This window comes from Apis florea, unplaced genomic scaffold, assembly GCF_048593485.1.
Source record: "Apis florea isolate Af1SG1 unplaced genomic scaffold, ASM4859348v1 contig_2201_pilon, whole genome shotgun sequence".
NCBI lineage: Eukaryota > Metazoa > Arthropoda > Insecta > Hymenoptera > Apidae > Apis > Apis florea.
The window spans coordinates 236,230-257,464 of NW_028256542.1; the positions used below are offsets into that span (position 1 = coordinate 236,230).

The window sequence follows — 21,235 nt, forward strand, 5'->3', positions numbered from 1 at the left end:
TATCCGCGATCCGACAATTAGTCCTCAATTATGAAACCTCTCTTGTGAGAGTAATGAATGACCCGAAAAGGAAGAGTGGCGGAAGACCGCTTAAGGACGGCTCACACATGATCAGCAGGGTTCCTTCCTCTCGAGTGTGTGTCGTGGTTATGTGTACTCGATCGAATGCTTTGTGCGCATGTCTTTTCGTGTCGATGCTAAACTGATGAAGGGTCGTCAGTATCGTCGATAAGAGACTATCCATTTTCTACATGGTGGCTTGAAATTATCACTTTTCTAGGATCATTCTCCCATCATTCTATCCACATCTAGAATCTATATTTATTTGATCGTTATACTCTTTCCATTTCTCTATCGTGTCCTAATTATAAAAATTCGTGTCCTATTAAAAATTTATTTAAGAAATATCTTTGGTAAAAAATTTGGTAGAATCGATCAACAGTTGTGCTCATTTGATCGGTAGCGACGATTCTATATAATTTTTGTCCTGATAAGGGGGACATCAATCGTTGAAAACAACGGGACAAAATGAGCGAAAAGGAAAGAAAGGACCGTGGAAAGATAATTAGATATTGATTTCGCGTTAGAGCCGCGTTGAGTTGGATGGCTATTCATTAATGTATTATAACGGAGAGGTTCTTGTTCATTGGCTGATCTATTAAAATCCAAAGGATGGCCGGGACCTTCTGCATATTACTCACTCGTCCAACCTTTCACCGCCTCCCTATTCTTTCGTCTTCCCCTTTGAAAAAAAGCCTCTCCCCATTGTCTCGGGCTTCAATTGCCTTACCACTGTGACTCTTCTCATTCCCTGATGATGAATTTTGTGCGATACCTTGGAAATACGTATCATCTACCATTGGTAGATTTGTAAAAATTTTTTAAGATCGAATAGAAACTTTTTAAGAAAATTTCCTTTCTTCACCCTTTTCAAAAATTATTAACAACATGTATGCATTAAATTTATTTTTCTTATTTTTTACTTACAGAATATGATTAGGAAGTTTTGTTTCTGGAACGCTCCGTATGTATGGAATAAATTTTTTACTCGAAATTTTACGATACTTTCTAAGTTCAGGAATTTCATGGATGTGGATGAGAAACGAAATAAGAATTCTCGGCGAATAAAAAAACTTCATTGTAGGGTGAATCGCCAGATTGCAATGTAAAACAGGTTTCTCGGAATAGCAATCTAATATTTAAATCTTCGTGGAAGTAAGGTAGTACGAATCGAATGCCTCGGGTGTTTCATACAAAGATTTGTGCCGAGTATATTGCAAGTGGAAGTTAAACTAGAATTCCACGTATGATATTTTTAACGATTCCATATTTTTCGTTTTCTTCATTTCCTGATATTAAGTGATTCTGAATCCTGAAGAAACAATAATAGTGATACTTTGAAATTTAATCTTCTTACTTTTATATTAAGTTTTAGTTGAAAAAAAGGGAATAAATAATTATTACAATCTTGGATCGATCTCGAGATAACCATCAATATGCATGGTAAATTTCTATCTTCGTAGAGAGAAAGATTAAAAATTTTAAATTTCATTCATTCTTAAGCTTCATTCCTTGTCATTCAAATTATATTTCGAATAAAAAAAAATCTAATTATGCAAATATATATCTCAGAGAAATTAAAAAGAATTAATACGAATATAATAGATTTCTTTGACGTGAAGAAGAGATCGAAATCTTTTTCAATATTTAGTTAGCCAATTCTCGAATATCGATTTAATTAATACAGACAAGTATGAAAAATCATCGTATTCTAAAATGGACGTGTTCGTTATACCACGACTACGTTGAGAATTTATTACTCGTCACGTGTCCCTGATCGATAGCGGTACTATTGATATCAATAGCAGATGAGCGACCCATAATAAGCCAGGCTTACGGATAGAGGCAAAAGAGAAACCAATGATAATTATTTTTGACAAGTATTCAAAAAATCCTTCGAATTGTTACCAATACAAAAATACAGTTCTTCGATATGTGTCAAATATCTTTAGTATGAAAAAAAAAAAAAAAAAAAAAGGAAGAAGGAAGGACGTTTCAATGCAATGAGAAAATGAAAATTAAAAAAGTAAAAAAGTGAATAGAAAATATAGAATTTTTTTTTTAACTAAATAATTTTTTTTTCGAGAACAATTAACTCGTATGAAATAATCTTTTTTTTTTTTTTTTACATTTACGATGTATCTTTTTATGTACAATTTCTAAACTAATAGTTACATGTACGATTTATAATTATAATACTTGAAATATTTATGGATATAGAAAACATCTTGAAATATTTTTCGTCCAACGTGAATACATGAATTTTTATTCTTGTACAAAAGAAATTTAGGTCGTAACTGAATGATTTAACTCAACGATCTGTTGGGTCATATCTAAATTTGCAACAGATCGGTTGTACAACCAGATATCTTGAGCAGAAAAAAGGCAAATGGAATCCGACAATACGATAAATAGACAATTCTTCTCGTACGAAAATACATAAATAATTATAATGCTTATTTATAATTTCAATCTTTCTATCAGAAAACTGTCTCTATAGAAATAAAATTTCTCAATACAAATAGAAAGTTTACTTTTTCCATTGATGGATTGTGATATTATGTAATGAAATTTTTGTTATATAATTTATAAATAAATTTTACAACATCAGTGTAATCAATTTTTCATACAATTAAAAATTTAAAATTACGTGACTTTGAAATCAAATAATAATCAAATAATTTCGAATTTTAGAATTATATGTAAAATAAAAAATTAATCAATCTCGAATACGATAGAAGCAACTGCAACAATATACTAGAGATTTTTCCAGATGATTCTCGATTTATTTCGAGACACTAATTATACTTCAGCCATTCTTACGAAAGGTTCAGTTCGCGTGTTTGATTGTAATGCACTCCAACTGCAACGAGTAGGTTGAGTTTTCACGGAAGCATGCAAAATATTCGAGGTTACCGATACGCGTGATACGTGGAAAAAACGTAAACCTGATTTTCGGAACTTGTAAAAATATATCAAGTCAAATTTATCTTTTTAACCGAGTCGATTATCTTAGTCGTTAAATTAAAAGCCAAAATTCGGCAACTAAAATATTAGTCAATTAACATTCGGTAACTAGAATAATTAACTAGGGTTATCTAGAAAATTGTAATAAAATTATGATTGTCTAAGAGATTTACTCATTTTATACCAGGTATATCAATTAAAAATAATTTGAATGCATTTAACAGAAGGAATATTTAATTGCAATTATTTTTCATAAAATTTTCAATTTTTCAAAATTATTTTATTATAAATTAACAATTATATGATTTATATAAATACAATGATGCATGCATAAATATTTTTCGTATAATAATTAATTGATTTTTTTCAATTCATCAACAATTATTGAATTTATTTTTGACATACGATTGAAAATTAATTTTTTCTAGAAACGACAATCGATAAAGTAAAAGGAAATCGAATTCAGGCGAAAAGTTTTCGATATAAAATGGCGTCGAGAAGAAAGTTTTCCCAGATAGTTTCTGACCGTGGAAGAGTCGCCTAAACGATATCGTTTATTATTTTAATGACGTCATTAGTGGAATTTAAATAATCTTGTCCGTGAGCCACTTCGTCTTGCTGTACCCATGACAGTTTTATTCGTCGTTACCACGACATTTGGCCATTCTCTTTACATTCGCGCCGCCATTAGTGTCTTGTTTTTCCTTTTCTGTCCATCTACAACTATTTCATCGCGTTTACAAATCGAGAAACAAAATAGCAAGGGATGAAATATCGCTGTCTCGATATTATGAATATTAACAAGTCGATCAGAATTTTCAACAATAGAAAAAAGGACATGAACATTCCGACTTAAGTATGAAAATTAAATGTTTCCGAGTTTTATGTTCATAAGGGATTCCCCTTTATAACGTGATGCTTTCTATATCTAGGAAATACTTTTCTTTATGTTAGTATAATATTTGGATATTTTCTATAAAGGTAAAGTGACACGTTTTATATTAGCATGGTGAACAATTCTGCCACATAGGTATGCTTGATACCTTCTTACTGAATGCTACTTTTTCACGTTGAATTCGTCGAAATCTTTTCCATGCTCGATCTCTTTTCATTCTATTTCGAACTTCATTTTTGAATTTCTTCGTCTTGAATTTTTTCACATTAAATATTTCGATTATTTCACGTTTTAAATCTGCAGAACTAAATTATAGATTTAATATCAACAAATTATGATATCCTAAATTTATTTATACATAAATTAAAAGAACTATTTCATATTTATTACAATATTGAAAACACAGCCAAAAATTCATAATCGAAGTTGATCAAATTTAATCTGTTATGTGGAGGATTTAATAAAGCATAAACGCGAGTAGATAATAAACGTTTCGTAATAATAGATTACGAAATCTGCAGGTTGGGTGTAAACCATTTCCAGGCCGTGGATAGACCGGGGGCTGTTTTCGAGAAGAACAATATAAAAATGACATGGCAATGTAGCTGCCACGTACCGTCTATTCTTCCCCGTCTTGTCCATCCATTGTCTTCTCTTCCCGTTGAACTTGTGCGCATGACTCATTTTCAAAAGACGATTTACCGATTTTCCACGCTCGTCATGAGAAAAAAATTGACACAATGTCGAAAAATATAGCGATACTTTTCATTGTTTCTAATTATTACTATTCTATTGATTACTATTCTTTTTTTCATTCATTTTTGAATCGTGTCAAATTAAAAAAAAAAAAATCTAAAAATAAATTGAGACCGATTTTTTAGATTCGCGAAATTCTTGAATTCGAAAATTCCACGAATTTCTTTGTGAAGTTTTAGAAATTATTTTTTATATTATTTTAATATATTCTTTATCCAAATTTGAAGAATGTTTAATAACAAATAATAGTAAAAAGTTTCGAGGTTCGCATAATACGAAACTCTTTGGGTTTTAAAGTTTCGATTGTTAAAAAAAAAAAATCTATGACACGTGTTATATATATATAAATATAATAAGAATATCTATATTTGTGGAATGTCGTGTTTCTGATTTTTAAATATTTCATAACAACATAAATAGTGATCATCCACGATTGTTACGATGATTTGAAAATCAATGGTGGATATACACACGTTTATTTGGCTGGTCTCGTATCATCGAATAGAATAGAAAATAATGGCAAGCTACCGGATATTTGTGGGCGAGAGTGTGACAAATATATATGATAAAAGCCGACCTGTTCCACTCCGTATCTCGATATTGATTTATAACAGACCGATGTACTCAGCGTGTATCGGAACTATGTTTTCAATTTCCATGTAACGCATTCACCGAAAATTTGATATTTCACTTGGAATATCAATAAGGATATTGAAATCAAAAAAAAAAAAAGAAAAAAAAAATGCACGTGCTCCCAGCGTCACGATGTTGTGTCTACGAATAAATTCGTATGAGGGGGGAAAAAAATATTCATGAATTTTTTCCAAGGGATGCCAAAACCATACGAAATTTTTTCTAGTTTGGATATTTTTGAATTTTTTCCATAGTGAATTCTTCGACCATGAATTTTTCCATTTTCAATCTCTTTATTTTGAATTTTTTTTACTTTGATTTACTTCTTTTTACGTTAATTTTAATTTTTTTATCTGTAAAACGTTTTATCCTATTGGCGAGGAAAAAACATATAATCGCATATTTTTATCATTGTTGAAAAATAATTTTTAAAAAAATCTTACAATCGTATAAAGTTTGCTCTTATAATTCTGTTCATAATTATTTTTGTCTTCTGACTTTTTACTAATATAAAAAATATGTATTAATTATACCGTTTTACTTTAAATTCCTTTACATTAAAACAATGCAGCATTATACGAATTTTTAAAATAAATGTCCACGTGATACTGACCTATAACTATAATTGAACATGCACGTGAGAGCACATGACTCGATTAATCTAATTTCAAGATACAATCATGTTCAAGCCATTCGATAGAGTTGGCCAGTGTAAATCGAGCACAATAATTATACATACAATTAAAGACATATGGAAGTAAATTTATCAATCTTTACTTTATGTGCATCATTGTAAATAAATATAAATATACATATAATGATTTAATCTTATAGCAAATACACTTTGAAGATAGATATTAGACTTAGATAAATTTCAAGTAAAATTCTATTTTTCCTAAATCTTATTGATCTTTAGTAGCAAACGTAGATTATCATGAAATTCGAATGATAATCAAACTTCAACTATCATTATTTCAAAGCCATTAATTTTAAATTTGATCCCAACTTGATGTTAACCGGTGGGTTTTCATACTTTTCATACAAAGCAACATCGTTTCTTACTTAAAGATTCTGTGTGTTGTAACATCTTGAAAATGTTAAAAGTAGTGTATACTCACTTTCCTGCGGCCGCAGCAGAGCATGGCTGCTGTGCTGCAGCTGCGGCGAGCCGTCGACGAGAGTTGAGGCTGGTGACAGACGTAGCTGAGTCGTGCGCCCCCTTCCCGCTGCAGCTGCACCACGCGCACCTGCAGCTGCACCTGCTCCCGCTCCCGCTGTCCTTGACCGACACCGACTCGACCACCGTACTTGATGCGCACGTGTTTTCGCCACTGCATGAGTTCGGTGCGTCATGCCCTCTTCCTGAAATTGGCAACAAATTGGTTATTAAAAAATCCATGAAAAGTGGAAAAAGATTATAAATAGAAATCATTTTAAAAAATAAGTGAAAAAAATATTGGAAATTATAGTTGATTTTTTACAAAAATTTTCAATTTTTAAAAATTCCTCGAATTTTACAATTTTCAAGTTTTAAATCCTGAAATTTCCAATTTTTTCTTAAATTTTCTCATCGTTATTTTCCTTCTTTTTAATAGCTTAATTATATGTTAACTTGGTTCGTTCAATCCCTAAATTAGTTTCTTCAAGAATTAGGAAACCTGACCGCAAGAATTAATTAATAAGACATGAAAGCTTAAGAGCGCATAGGAATTTCGGAATCTTCATACGTCCCCTCCGGCACGACACACAACGCTATCAAAAGCATTTACCGTTATGTAACACGTTATTGCTAAAAGGCTTCCACAGGATGTTGCCTGTTCAGCTAATGCACTTTGTTAGCAAAACAGTCTCGTAATCGCAAATTTTTGTTGAAGTTAAGGATGCCAGAAGTCGCCACCCCTTTCTTTTCCTTAGGAAACCAGGACAGATCGATCGATACATATCAGGGAGGAATCCACTATTACACATTTTCAATGTCTATATAATCTTTATATATAATGAACACCGTATAAGTAATCATATATCACTATTACATATATTTTATAACACTTCTCTTTTGATGTCTATTTTACTTTTTTGCATTTGTACAATAATTACTATATTTCAGTACGAAGTATTTTTCGTAATTTATATTTTTCGTTTTTATTTTATTACTTACAACTTCCGTTCAAATCGATTACGAAAACTTTGTTTACTATTGATATTTTTTTATATGAGTGGATTAATTGAAGATCATTTTTTCTTTTTTATTTTTCCTAACAAGTCATATTTCTGCCATTTTTTTGTCTTATGGATTATCCAAGTTAGAAAGAGTACGTAGAGAATCTAAGAAAAAAACAAATTTCTTATCTACATTAAGTACTACTAAAAATTATCATTTATTATATATTAAAGAACGATATAAATATACAATTTTACAAAAAACTTTCAGTAACATACCTCATTTTCAAATATATTAATATTGATAATTACTATTATATTAATATCATTACAACAGAATAAAATAAGATAAAATTCTCCAGATATCCAAAAAATCAATTGAAAAAAGATTTCTCTTTTTTAATCTACTTCGAAGAACACAATTACACTAGTGAAATCAATGAATGAGAATTAATTAATGAATTCTTATTTAATCACAGTTGCACAGTTACGTTATTAAAAATTAATTTCGATATCGCGTCGAATGCAATAAAATCGATAACGAGAAAAGGATCGAAAATCTCGATAATCGAGATGCGTGGCGACATCTATTTTTAGGTAGAATTAATGCCAAAGGAAGGATACCATCGGGAGGTAATATAGAATGAGGTCATCATATCGCGTGCCAAATTAAAATCATTCAATCATCTAGCAACTGATGGATGGATCCATCCACTATTAATAAATTAACACGCTCCAAGTAATTGAATACCTAGTGAATGAAGTTATTGGATTACTCTTCATGTATCTGATCTTCTAATATTGTCATTTTATTGGAATATTCTACAACCGAAAAATATTAATTCAGGTTAATATATAAATAAAATTTTATCGCCTTCGTTCTAACTTAACTTTGATAAAAATATAATTTTAGAGGAATTAAAATTTTACCAAGTAACTTTTAATTTTTTTACTAATAATAATTTTTAATTTTCAATATTAATTATATTCTCCCAAAGAAAAGATAACCTTTTTTAACTTTAAATATTTCTGTTTTTTTAGACATTTGAAAAAATTGTGTTTAAAAATTGTATGATACATGGATCGTTAATTAATCTATTAATTGAGAATTTCAATATTAATTATAAAAATTCGAAGAATATAAATTTTTACGACTTTTTGCAGAATATTAAATTAAATATAAAATTAATCCGAACTGAATCAATCTAATTTTGATATAAATCCCACTTGAAAAATTGTCAGAAACAAGATGCAACTGGTACAAGGATGTGTATCTAAATCATCAGGTGGATCAGATAAAGGCCAAAATAAAACGTAACTTAACCTCGAATTTAATCTCAATGAAAAAATATTAGGAATGAGGTATGACCAGGATATATAGTGTAATTAAATCACCAAATGGATAAGGGTTGAAACAAAACAGCCTTCATGCTTTTAACCCCTTTTACGGTAACCGAATAATCGATCCTACGTGGCTGTGCGCAATCACAGTTGACCTAGGGCTACCGAGAATTATGCTAGGAATCTCATAAGCCACGTCCATCACCGACCGAATGTCTCGGTCTTCAATTCAATCAAGGGAACTATTCATACGACACATTCTATGTCAAGCTCGTGTTGATTCATTAAGAATCAATAAAATCTTCGACTGCGTGCACCCGGTATGGTATAACCTTGACCTCATCCTTTTCATGGATTCTCTAGAAGTTGACCCTTTATATATAGAAATGATTTATTAGATATAATTTTATGCAAAGTTTTAACTTTTTTCGAACAATGATCATAACAATTATTTAATGTTTTGAATTTAATTAGAAAATTTATGATAATTGATAAAAGGAAAGAAAATCAATGGTTTTCAATCCATAAATCATAGCCCACAAAGAAGTCATTGCTATCATTTCTAATTAATGACTTATTTATTTTAATATAATCACATTATATATAGATATATTTTATAGATATACTTTTATTATTTAATTTAAAGAATATCTCTAATCTACTTTAATTTTTCACATCTTTTATAGGAATAAAATTGAAAATACTTATTTGAATATTATATATAAAGATAGATATAAAGATAAAGATAGATATATCTTATAATTTGAGAAGAATGCCATTTTTTTTTTTGAATAATTATTGCTAAATAATGCAAAGAAAAAAGAAGAAAATGATAAACATTAAAGGACTTTTAATGTCTTATAAATTTTAGAATTTAAACCATGTAGAAAATTCCTCTTGCTGGTCTACTACATCTTTTTATTCCTGAATAGCTTGATGCAGGCTTATAAACAACATCGCTACATTTCTCGAGTAAACGACCAATCGGTCCCTTGCGATGTTCCTGACAGAGAACGTGTTCCAGAGAAATACTTGTACGAGAAAAAACGTGCGGCATAATGATGCACGTGCAATGGTAAACAGTCATGCTCCCTATGGATTTTCCTTGTATAAATCTTCAAAAGCTCGCATGTTCATGCAATATTTTTGAACAAAAAAATACTTCTGATTCAAAATTGCAGAGATTTAAAATCTTTTTTCTATATCCATATTTCTAAATTCAAACTACAATATATATTTTATATTTTATTTTAACCTATCCATTAAATATTTTTACAGAAAAAGAATGATTTTAAAAAAGTTAATACTCAGTCATAGTTAAATTAAAAACAATCAAGTCAATAAATCGCAATACTCTGATATAAAAACATCTTAAGATTTAAGAAAATAATAAGTAAAAAATTTTAATTATCAATTATCCAATAATTCCAATAACCAAATCAACCAGTTGTGGGTAATTGTCCGTAATCATAAATATAATCAGAACATGTAAAAAAAAGCATGTTCAAAAAAGCATATATTTAACTCTTGTGAAATATGGCACATTGAAAGTGAGTATCGATAAACTTGTACTTATCTAATTTTTGTTATCTAATATTATCCGTCGAAAATGATAAAAAAATAATGTAGACATTGGATCACGAAAATAAAATTATTCAAAGCAGGCATGATTTAAGGGTGTGAATATATTTAAAAGTATTCTTTAGAAATTTGTTTTAGAAAATTATTTCTTGTTAAAAACTATTATATTGGGAGTAATAATTATTTTCGAGTTTCAACGCACCCTTGTGATGTAGATAGAAAATATATTTAAGAATAAAACTTTCAAAGAATTATTTTCAAGAATATTTCTCGCAAATGAATATTGTATTGAGAGTGAGATTAATCAAGAATAACTTTCATTTTCAATGCAATATTGAAAAATGATTCTTAAAAATAATTTTTAAATATATTCGAACCCATAAAGGCTGCTGTATAATGATTGTTTCACACAAATATATATCGTATTATATCACAAAAGAGAAAACGATAATAATAAATAATGCCCTCGAAACTGTTACATGCAGATTGATTCGTATTTCCAGAGTAATTTCCGGCTGATGCAATTCTCTGGGCACACTTAAAAAAATAAACATAAAAAAAGAACATCGTAAAAGAGAGATAAAAAAGGACGACATGATCGATACCTTCTAAAAATCATTTCTCGCGCGAAGGGCCAACGGGTCCCTGCTCGAGCAGACTTGGACCTCTCTCATTTTGGTCCACTGATCACCGATCTCCTGAAGCAATATAAAAATAACTATGTTAGTAAGTGAATATATCAGTGAGATTTTTAATTATTGAATTAATATTTATATATATATATATAAATATTAATTTACATGTATTTATTACTTCATTTTATAATGATGGTCTAATTATTAAAAAAAAAAAATGAAGTGCATAGTAAAAAATTAATAAGTATTCATAAAATAGATATTTTTAGAGCAAACTATCTTATTACAAAACCATTAAAGAAAATGAAGATAATTCTGAAATTTCAAAAAACTCTTCACATTTATTATGATATATATATGTATGTGTATAAATATATATATATATTATAAAACAAATAAACAAAGAGTGTATGATATAAACAATAAAGAATAGTGGAAAAAAATATTTTATCTAATAAACTATACAGTTTTGATTTTAAATAAAAAAGTTTTTGAAGGATCATATTCTAATAGGTGTTCGTAATTCAAATTCTTGGAAGTCATGGAAGAAGTTTAAAAGCACTACGTGAAAATTCGAAAACTTTGAAAGCGTTTGACTTCGGCAGGCTGAGAGAGGTAATAAAGCTTCCCGGACTCTTGAGTCTGCAGACATCTCCATGGAGAAACGTCAGCGTTTAAGCAAAAGAGCTTTCAATATTAGATAAAACTCGAGGAGTCCTTTTGATCAACGTTCTTTTACTTATTTTTTTAATAAACAATTGCAAACAAAATTGCAAATATTTCAATAAGTAATTCAAATAATACAATTTGGTAACAAAATAAAGATAATATTATAACTACATATACTAATAATAATATACACATGTACTTCAATTTTATATTTTTTAAAATATTTTTTAATAATAATTTAAATATTGTACTAAAATTTTCAATTCTGCGCTAATCCTTTAATTAATTTTTAAAAATTTCCTTTTTTCTTTTCATTTATATCAAAATGAAAATTTTTCAATCTTAAATATTCAAAATTTAACATAAATTACTCTCTAAATAATATATATACAAATTTCTTTTTATCTATCTATCGCTTTAATCTAATCCAATCAACTCAAATAAAAATTAAACAAATCTTTTATAATCTATCTATTTGCATAAATCTTAATAACTTTTAAATCAGCCACTGTATTCTAAACATTAGTATACGTAAGATATAATTATATAAATTATATAAATAATCAAAACTGATTATATAAATAATCAAAATTTTCATTATCAACAAACTTTACCAAAAAAATTCAACCAAATTCTTTGCAGATGATTTTGCGATATTTCACAAACACAATCTACAATTCACCAGATATCTCACACAGAATCGGCGCAATTTTTATAACAGCTCGTTAAAAGGAAGGAAAGAGAGGAAAAAAAAAGAGTATGAACTAAAAAAAAGTTATCCACGAGAAGAGACACGCGCGCGTGCACGTGAGATTAACTACACCGACTCACGCCAAGCGTAACTTAACAACGTCGTACACGGCACTTAACGCCCGACATCGCGGCACGATTTTTCGTTCTCACTGTTAGGGACTAAGAGGTGGTGACGACTTCCACGGGGGGACAAGCGCGGTCTCAAACTGCGCGAGAACGTGTGTATAGACGTCGTTAAATAAAAGAGGGGACACCCACTACTGCGCAAAATCTTTGTCGTAAGGGCGGTTCGATCGCTGTTTGGTCCATGTGATATTAGTCAACCTCTGGATGACATCTCAATTATCCTTCATTTCTTGTTTTGCTTGAAATGTTCATAGCATGTCGATAGTTGGAAGGATTTTATTAATTATTGATATATAAAATTATACTAATTATTGTTTTATATTAATAAATAGAATAGTAGAATTAACATATATTTAATATAATTTTTTTTTATTTGATTAAATAATTATAATTATAAAATGGATATAAATTTTATGTATAATTGGCAGCAAATAATTTTACTGATCATAGTATATTGCATGACATGCAAAACAATACTTGAAATATCTTCCTTCCATTTCTATTATTTGATTCATTTATTATTTGTTCTGAATAGAGTATGGTGACATGAATTAATAAGGGAATGATGTGAAATTTGTATTAAATAGAATAATGATCATATATATCATACAACTATTCCACATAAAAAATACATCTTAATGAAATAAATTAAAAATAAAAATAATTCCTAAAATGAATTACTGAATATTTTTAAAAACATATTTCTATGAAGTATCTATAGAATTCTCTAAAAAATCTCTATAATGGAAAATATTGTTTTGAGTATTGATCAAGAGTTGCAATCTGTAATGTAAGTAGTTATTGTTGTACTCGGAGAAAGAATCAACAAGATCTGTCGACATTCAACTAGTTCTCCTGAACTTCATTCTCCAATTTCGCTTTCCATTTCACATTCTATCGATCCCGAAGACACAAGGAGAAGCTTTCGTGAATGAAGAAACATAAAGCCAGTAGACGGAAAAATATAATTCTTAGCCGGATTAAGCCTAACTAACCAACTAAGCCGACTCATCTAAGGAAAGATATTTTGCTATTAAATTATTTTATTTAAAATTTTTTTCCCTTTTTAATTAAAGAAGAATATTGACTTTCTAACTTTTTGTTTAATAATATTTCAATATATTTTTTAAAATATATTGTATTATTTGAAGTTCTATATATCTTTTTTTCAAATGAAGTCAATTAATTTTAAATATTTTAGAAACCTAGAGACAGTTTAATTTATTTATTCCAGTGAAAATAAATCAAAAGAAATGATAAAATTTTAGTTTTCTTAAATATTTTGAAATGATAGTGTAATTAAGAAAATTAAATATTTTAATTAAAGAGAGCAGAATGTCATGAATAATCAATTTTGATCCTGCACTTTAAAATCTATTGCTTTTTGAAAAGATATGGAAAAAGATATACAGGTTAATGATCTCATAATCTTTAGAGAAAGTTACAGAAGGTAGATAATAAAGTTATTAATACTCTCCTCCACTTTTGTCCTAAGGGTGTCGTTATTCTAATTATGGATTTTCCTTGTGTAAAACCACTTAGACATCATGATATGTGAAAAGAAAACCTCCAAAAAAACTTTAATTTCTTTTTTCTAAAAATAATATTTAATAATATTAAAATATGTTATATTTGAAATATTCTAAAAACAAAAAAACACATAATTATTTTAAATTTATTTTGTAATTTTATTTTATAAACTGGAATTTATTAAGATTTTAAAAAGGGTGATACCGGTAAAGGGAAAGAAGAAGTGATTCTAACTGTGAAAAGTAGATGCCAGAAGGGTCGATAAGGCGGCAATGAACGCAGAAGAAGCTCGTGAAGCGCAATTTCGAATTGTATGGCAGTGTAGCCGGGCCTGGATCGATAAGGGATACGTTTAAGGGCGAGTGACGAGAGTAACAGGAGCATCGCAGCAGCCAGGAAGGTGTTTATTCGTCTTTCTTCACTATATTCGTTAGGATATATATCGAGCAATATTTATCAATATGCACGAGCAAATATAATGACAAATACAAATTATTTTTTATCTAAAATTTATAAAAAAAAAGAATTAAATTACAAATTTAAAAAGAAATGAAACAAAATAGATGATAAATAATGAAAACAAATAAAAACAAATAGAAAGAATAAATAATAAAAGTAGGTAAGATCGGAATATAGAATATGAAAGAACATAGAAACACCCCCAAAGAAGCGTGAAGAAAAGGAAGAGGGTCGAGTGAAGCACGATTTCGTGGTGGCGTGCCAGAGCCAATAGTCCCGGACCACCGGATCGATATACCCTTTTTCGAGAATGTCTTCAACCGACCCTCCCTCAATTCTTACTAACACACATATGCTTGTACACACATACACACACACAAACATATTACTCTTTTCTCTCTCACCCTCTTTCCCTTTCTCTCCCCTCGAGGAAAACGCGCGTGTCGTTGACTCTCTCTTAAACAAGCTTTACTGAATGAATCAAAATGACCAGTCAGGTTGTGTTCACTGGTACATAACGTACCTTCCAGTGGACAAGGCTCAAAAACGAGGAACTCCAAATTGTTGCTCGAATCCGTATCTTCCCCGTTCAGTTTTTCAGCGGCGAAGGAAACGGCACGACTCTTCCGGTTGCAGCTTTCTCACCTCACCGTATAAACGTCACGCGGGAATCAATACGCGCGCCTGCCTCAAGCTTCTCCCTCTCTTTCCCGCTTCGTATTTCACCGCTAGTAAGGATCTACCTGTCTCTGTCTCTCCCTGGTTCTCCCGCGATTCTCCACTCTCTTGAGTACTCTGGCTATTCGTCGTGCCACGGCTCCAGTATCCCCGTGGTTGCTCGCACCTCGTGCACTGCCGGGAATCACAACCGGCTCAACCTGGAGGTAATCCTCCACTAGGAGGCAAAGATTTAGAGACTGGACTCTAAGCCAACCTCTTTTACAATACACGCACCTCGCGGATGTATGCAGTACAAAAACCAAGGATTCAGCTGACGAAGATGTGTAACGGATCGCGCTGCATAACCATGACTATCCAGAGCACCCGGGCGGACATGTTGGTTAAGAGAACTGCGCACACGCGCCCCCAGCTCTTCTCTCATACTCGCCATGGCTCTCCAGACTGTGCTGAATCAATTTTTCCGCCGGACCGAGGTCGATTTTCGAGTTCTTTTTCGTCTTTTCATTTTTTTTCTCTTTTGAGAAATTCTTGATTTTCTTGAGAATTTTTTTTGTTGAAAAATGATCAATCAAAACGAAGTTGTGAATGGAAAAATGAAATATTTTAATAAGATTTTATTTTTTTATCTTCTTTTGATTTTTTTTTCTTTTTCTTAGAATTTTGTTTTCTTTTCTGGGAAAATAAAGAAGTCAACCAATAACGAACCTATAAAAGAAAATGAAATTTTTTTATTGAACAATAGAGAAAAGGCATTTGTAATAGCAATTAGCGTTTGAATATGGTTATTTCATCGAACTTAATGGGTTTATTGATTCTTGTGGATGTCAGTTGACTGAACGATTTTTTGATTTTTTTTCCTGACTTGATGCAACAGGTTATTTGAATGCTTTCTGCGAATTCTTTTCAAATCGATTTATTTTCAAATTTTCGGAATTGTTTTCACATCGATTCAGTTCTATCTGTTTAAATAAAGATTTAAATATATTCTTTTTGCAATGAATATGATGATGTACGATTTTTGTAGTAATTATACAAAGCTATTAAGATAGTATATAAAATTAAATTTCTCATATCGAACGATTTTTTCAATTGGCTTATCAAAATAACGAAAATGTATTTAATATTAAATACCAATTAATCTGATTAAATATTCTTGATACATGTATATGTATTATCTTTCATTATGTACAAGTTGTACAAGATTTAAACATGAAAACCATAAATTTTTTTCATAATTCAAATAATATGAGTTATTTGAATAAAATTTTCTATTAAAATATATAAATATATTAATTTATATTGTTAAAATAATTATATACTTTGATATATATTATATATAAATATCAAAATTTAAATAAATATTTGCATTGATCTTTATATATATATATATTTTTCTAAATTTTAATCTATAAAATTCTTTCCATTGCATTATATATAATTTTTGTTTAATTGGCTAAAATATTAAATATTAATAAAGTAATTTATGAATTCAATATTATTAATTATAAAGCAAGGACCAAAAATAAATTATGAAGCAAAAGAATTCAAATAACAAATATTCATTTGATAAATTTAATATGATATTCATGGAGTTCAAGAAAAAAATGGACAAAGAAATTTGATAGCAAAAGAAAAGATAGTAATTCTTTTATGAAAATATAAATTCACCTAGTAAATTGATTCTATACCACTGTGCGACGAGTTCTGACTTTTTCTAGTCGTTCTTATCGAATCCTTACATGCAGATGTTGAAAATTTTTCTTTTCTTCTACTCTTTCTGAATAGGATACGACGATAATGACAAAAAAATATATTCATAATGTTACGTCGATTCTCCATATATTTTCGAGTTATATTAAATTTCTTGTTTTCCTGTAAATAGTAATTTCTAATAATCTAATTTTTCATACAAAATAATGCTTATCGGTTTTAGAATAACCACAGTTCTTCTTCTAGTTGGTTTTTACCTCCAACAGATGTTTTTAATTATTCTGAGACTATGAAAGATGTTCCAATCAATAGAATGTCTCCTAAATTTTTTCACAATTTTTAAAAGTGTAATATTCTTCCGTAATAATTTTTCACTTTGATTTGATCTAAAATTAACATTTTATTAAAAATATTGTAAAAATTTCCGTTCAGTTAAAGTTTGATATTATGATTTTCCAAAAATTATGTTATAAAATCACAATTTTACAAAATATTATAAACTATTACCTCAATATAGCCAAGATAGCTAATTATATTACTTCTGAGATACTTCTGATGATTACCTCCTCTGTCACTAATTTTTTTTTTCCTTTTCAAAACTATAAAATTGCAATCAGATAGCAATTGTTATACTATTTTGTTAGAAATCATATATTAAATCTGTAAATAATATTAAATCTGTGATGAAAAAAAACGTGAAATTCATCAATCAAATCAATTTCTTCAACTTTTTCATTTCTTCATCTTCCTGAAAAATAAATATCTTTTATTAACAAAAATTAGAATTAAGAATAAAACACGTATACATATGAATAATGGCATAATGTAAGATTTATAAAATTATGGATTAAAAATGTTATTAACAATTATTTTATGAAAAATAAACAACAAATATTAATATATTTTTTATTATTTAAAATTTGTAATAAAAAAAATTGCAATTTTACGATCAGAATAGAAACAGAATGACAACGAGAATCATCAAGTTTCATCATAGAGTTTCTATTTAATAAAATTTCCTGCGAATAGTTTTTAAATTTATTCAGATCCGAAGTTCGTTCTCATGACGAGCAATTAAACGCAAAAAAAAAAAAAAAAAAGGAATGATACGATCACTGAAGATCGATGAAAGTTATTTGCTTTTTAATTAATTTATGTATAAATATCTCTGTCAGTTTCAATAGAAAATTCGATCAATCTTAAACCTACTTACTGATCAAATTAAAAGGGTCTATATATCAATTAATAATATCAATATTGTTAATAATTGTTAATAACATTATTGATAATTATTGCAATATATAGAAATTGAAAAAGTATCTAAAAATCAGAAAATCGAAATTGCACAATAAATGAAAGAAATTAATTAACATTCAATAAATGTTCATTAAATTGTTTTGGAAAATTATTTAATGGTTACTATGTTATTAATCTATTAAATTATTATTACAATCCCAAAAAGATTAAAATATGATTATAAAATTAAATCCTAAAAAGATTGAAAATTAAAATAGATTAAAAATTATTATAAAATACTGACAATATTTTTTTCATTATATATTATATATATATATATATATATATATTTTTTTTTTATCTTACTTTGTTTTATTCTAAAAAAAGATTTTGAACAAATCTATTCGAATTATACTTTAGATTTTTTTTCATTTACTAAATAACTTGTGAAAAATACTGAAGAAAAATTGAGAGAGATTTAAGAAAGTAAATGATACTTTCTAAATCTTCGTTCAATCAATGTCAATTCGTTTCCCTTTCTATTAATTCTTAAGTAGAAGAATCACCTCTTATCCTTGGATATTCGCACGAGAAGAAAGGAATAGAAAGCTGATTATCGAAGAAATTCATTCAAATGATTCACAAGGCTCCGATGTTCTAATGTTAAATCGTTTTCTCTTCGTTGTGATTTCCATCATCAAACCTAAATGATCTATTTTCATCGATTATACTGGCTTGAATCGAATGGAGAAACTACTTAGTGTTAAAAATACTTGCCAGAAAGATGGTGATTTTATGAATTTAAATTAGATTCTCTTTAATAGATTCATAAATTTTAATATGATTTTTAACATCTAGCATTACATTTTATTAAATTCTTTTCAACTGAAAATTCAATATAAAATGATAATTTATCTTTTTTTTTTTTTAAAATCTTCAAAATGAAATGTTTTTATACATTATGATTTAACGAAAGTTAAAAATGCTAATTTATTCTTTATCTATATTTCTATATCTAATTTATTCTATATCTATATTTTCCATATTCCTAATTTTTTTAATTTAATTTCCAAATTTAGTTTTCAATTCTCTTTTCCCAGTTTTCCTTTTGGACTATTTCTCATGTTTTCTTTTCTTTTTAAAATTTTTCCATTTTTTTTTTTTGCAGATCAATCATCAATAAAATAAGATTTATAATATTCAACTTTTATAGTATTAATCTCAATATTCTTTTTGGAAAATATTTTTATCCTTTAAACATTTTTTTTTCTTGATTTGAGTTAATCTAAGAGAAAGAATTGAGTTAATAATTCCCAATGTTATGCCGGCCCTGCTACTCGACCTGGAGTACGATGCTGTGATTGGACGGCATTTGAATGAATGCCATCCGGCATTCACACCTTTTTTCAGCTCCTTTTCAACTGCGACCCCGTGCACCGTGAAATCCCCGATATGTACTCGAGGGTTACGGTAACTGACACGCGAGCAGTATGAACGTGTGCTTTCCACGTCACGCACACGAGCCACCAGGACCGTATCAATTCCCTTGGTAATCCTGATTTTATATAAGATGTGAATAAAAAAAAAACATAGAATGTTTTTCATATTTATGATTCTCTATTTTAACTATTTTAATTCTAATGGTTCTAATTCAAACACATAACTTGTGGTTCATAATATTGTTAATTATTGTCATGACTGAAAATCGATATCTTATAATCTTTTGAAAAAATAATGAATATATTCAGAAGATATTATTTCAATCTCAATATTATACTTACATCAGAAACAAAAAATAATTCCATTATTTAATCATATAATATTATACAATAAAGAATTTCTCATTTTTTTATTTGTGCTATTTCTATAAAAACACTTTCATCGTGTCATTTCTCTAAGAGAGATTTGCATCATTAAAAATTGATCAATTATTATATTCGTCAAGCACATTCTGCCGATTGGTTCATATTATTCGTATTATCGGCTAATTGACAATTTGACATCCTACTAAAGACAAATATGATTTTATTAAATTAATTTTCTAAAAGTAGAAAGAAATATTATATTGAAAAAATTTTATTTTAATCATTTACATTAAAAGTTAAAAAAAAAAAAAAGGAAAAAATAAAAATATTGAAAAACAAAATTATAATTATTTCGGAACTAATAAAATACTTACATTTTATTTAACAACAAAATTAGCTTATAATATTTCCCTTAAATCAAGATTATAAAATCATTCATATTTTCAAGATGTTCAAGCATATATTTTTAAATTAAATCAAATTAAAAGATATAAAATTTTTATTATGGAAACATCTGACTACAAATAATCAAAAATAAAAATTCTATTCCAAGAAAAAATTTGTCCAAGTTGTAATTAGTCAGAAATTTATAATTTAAATATATGTGCGTGTTAAAAAATTATTCTAAAAATGAAAGAATAAAAATTAAATATTTTCTTTCCTTTTGTTCCTTTTTTGAAGAAATACTTGACTAGATACCGTCCTGATACGCATACGTTGATCCAGGTGAGCGTGCAGCTTTCATACGAATAACAACGGCAACGACGACGCCGCCGAGGACGAGGACGACCGAGAACGCATTACCCCTACCATTACGTACTACGAAATACTACGTTCTGTGATGCGGTGCAATTAAGCCAGTAACCCCTCACCCTTTTACATCCTACATCCTCTTCACCCCCTCCAATAGACTTCGGACTCATAGAGGCGCAAGTCCGTCTCTTCTTTTACCGTTTCTACCGCAGCTGACATTTATCCATTCATTCATTCATCAGACCACATGTCTTTAACCGGTTCTCGTCGTTTGAATCACTATGTCGATTTTTTAGATAGAATTCAGATAAAATCCTGATTATTCAATTTCATATAATTTTTCATTGAATATTAATAACAGGAAGAATCTATTGTTCTAAAATATTCTCCAATATTTTTTGAGTTATATATTTCTTTGTAATGTTCAAATAAGTTACACCATACTTCCTATACAAGATAAAGAAAATTTTCAAAATTAATACCGA

The 21,235-nt window shown here is 28.6% G+C and overlaps 1 protein-coding gene and 3 long non-coding RNA genes across 12 annotated transcripts; 1 reads left to right on the forward strand and 3 right to left on the reverse strand.

Annotated features, from left to right (window-relative positions):
- Nucleotides 1-949: 949 nt before the first annotated feature.
- LOC147658495 (uncharacterized) lies at nt 950-16,224 on the reverse strand. Of its 7 annotated transcripts, none has more exons than XM_086917317.1 (4): nt 15,089-16,224; nt 10,999-11,091; nt 6,430-6,673; nt 950-1,372 (listed from the first exon to the last, which is right to left on the reverse strand). In XM_086917317.1, exons 3-4 carry the CDS (start codon nt 6,646-6,648, stop codon nt 1,343-1,345), a joined length of 249 nt encoding a protein of 82 aa, XP_086773443.1. In that variant the 5' UTR covers nt 6,649-6,673; nt 10,999-11,091; nt 15,089-16,224; the 3' UTR covers nt 950-1,342. The 7 variants fall into 7 exon arrangements, 6 of the variants coding, with proteins under 6 accessions (XP_086773443.1, XP_086773442.1, XP_086773441.1 ...); XM_086917316.1 differs by having other exon boundaries at nt 14,970-15,094; XM_086917315.1 differs by lacking the exon at nt 15,089-16,224 and adding an exon at nt 12,312-12,625.
- On the forward strand, nt 8,077-11,953 carry LOC147658496 (uncharacterized). 2 transcript variants are annotated; one of them, XR_015295111.1, is made up of 6 exons: nt 8,077-8,318; nt 8,636-9,132; nt 9,745-9,887; nt 10,091-10,362; nt 10,897-11,115; nt 11,542-11,953. It is a non-coding gene; the product is annotated as an uncharacterized LOC147658496 (long non-coding RNA). The 2 variants fall into 2 exon arrangements; XR_015295110.1 differs by lacking the exon at nt 8,077-8,318 and having other exon boundaries at nt 8,513-9,132; nt 9,499-9,887.
- Nucleotides 16,225-17,126: 902 nt separating the features above from the next.
- Nucleotides 17,127-19,080, reverse strand: LOC116414149 (uncharacterized). Its single transcript, XR_004224612.2, has 4 exons — nt 18,970-19,080; nt 18,759-18,895; nt 17,464-17,704; nt 17,127-17,342 (listed from the first exon to the last, which is right to left on the reverse strand). It is a non-coding gene; the product is annotated as an uncharacterized LOC116414149 (long non-coding RNA).
- Nucleotides 19,081-19,239: 159 nt separating this feature from the next.
- On the reverse strand, nt 19,240-21,193 carry LOC147658497 (uncharacterized). Of its 2 annotated transcripts, XR_015295114.1 has the most exons (4): nt 20,372-21,193; nt 19,974-20,199; nt 19,593-19,747; nt 19,240-19,477 (listed from the first exon to the last, which is right to left on the reverse strand). It is a non-coding gene; the product is annotated as an uncharacterized LOC147658497 (long non-coding RNA). The 2 variants fall into 2 exon arrangements; XR_015295113.1 differs by having other exon boundaries at nt 19,240-19,747.
- Nucleotides 21,194-21,235: the final 42 nt, after the last annotated feature.

Bases quoted from the DNA above. Each gene is read 5' to 3' on its own strand.
- LOC147658495 (XM_086917314.1), bottom strand. From the start codon at position 15,676: ATGGCGAGTATGAGAGAAGAGCTGGGGGCGCGTGTGCGCAGTTCTCTT. The intron at 15,461-15,519 runs GTGCGTGTATTG...TTTGCCTCCTAG, and splicing joins GTACTGCATACATCCGCGAG to TGGAGGATTACCTCCAGGTT. The intron at 11,092-15,308 runs GTAGATCCTTAC...ATATTGCTTCAG, and splicing joins CCAGGGAGAGACAGAGACAG to GAGATCGGTGATCAGTGGAC.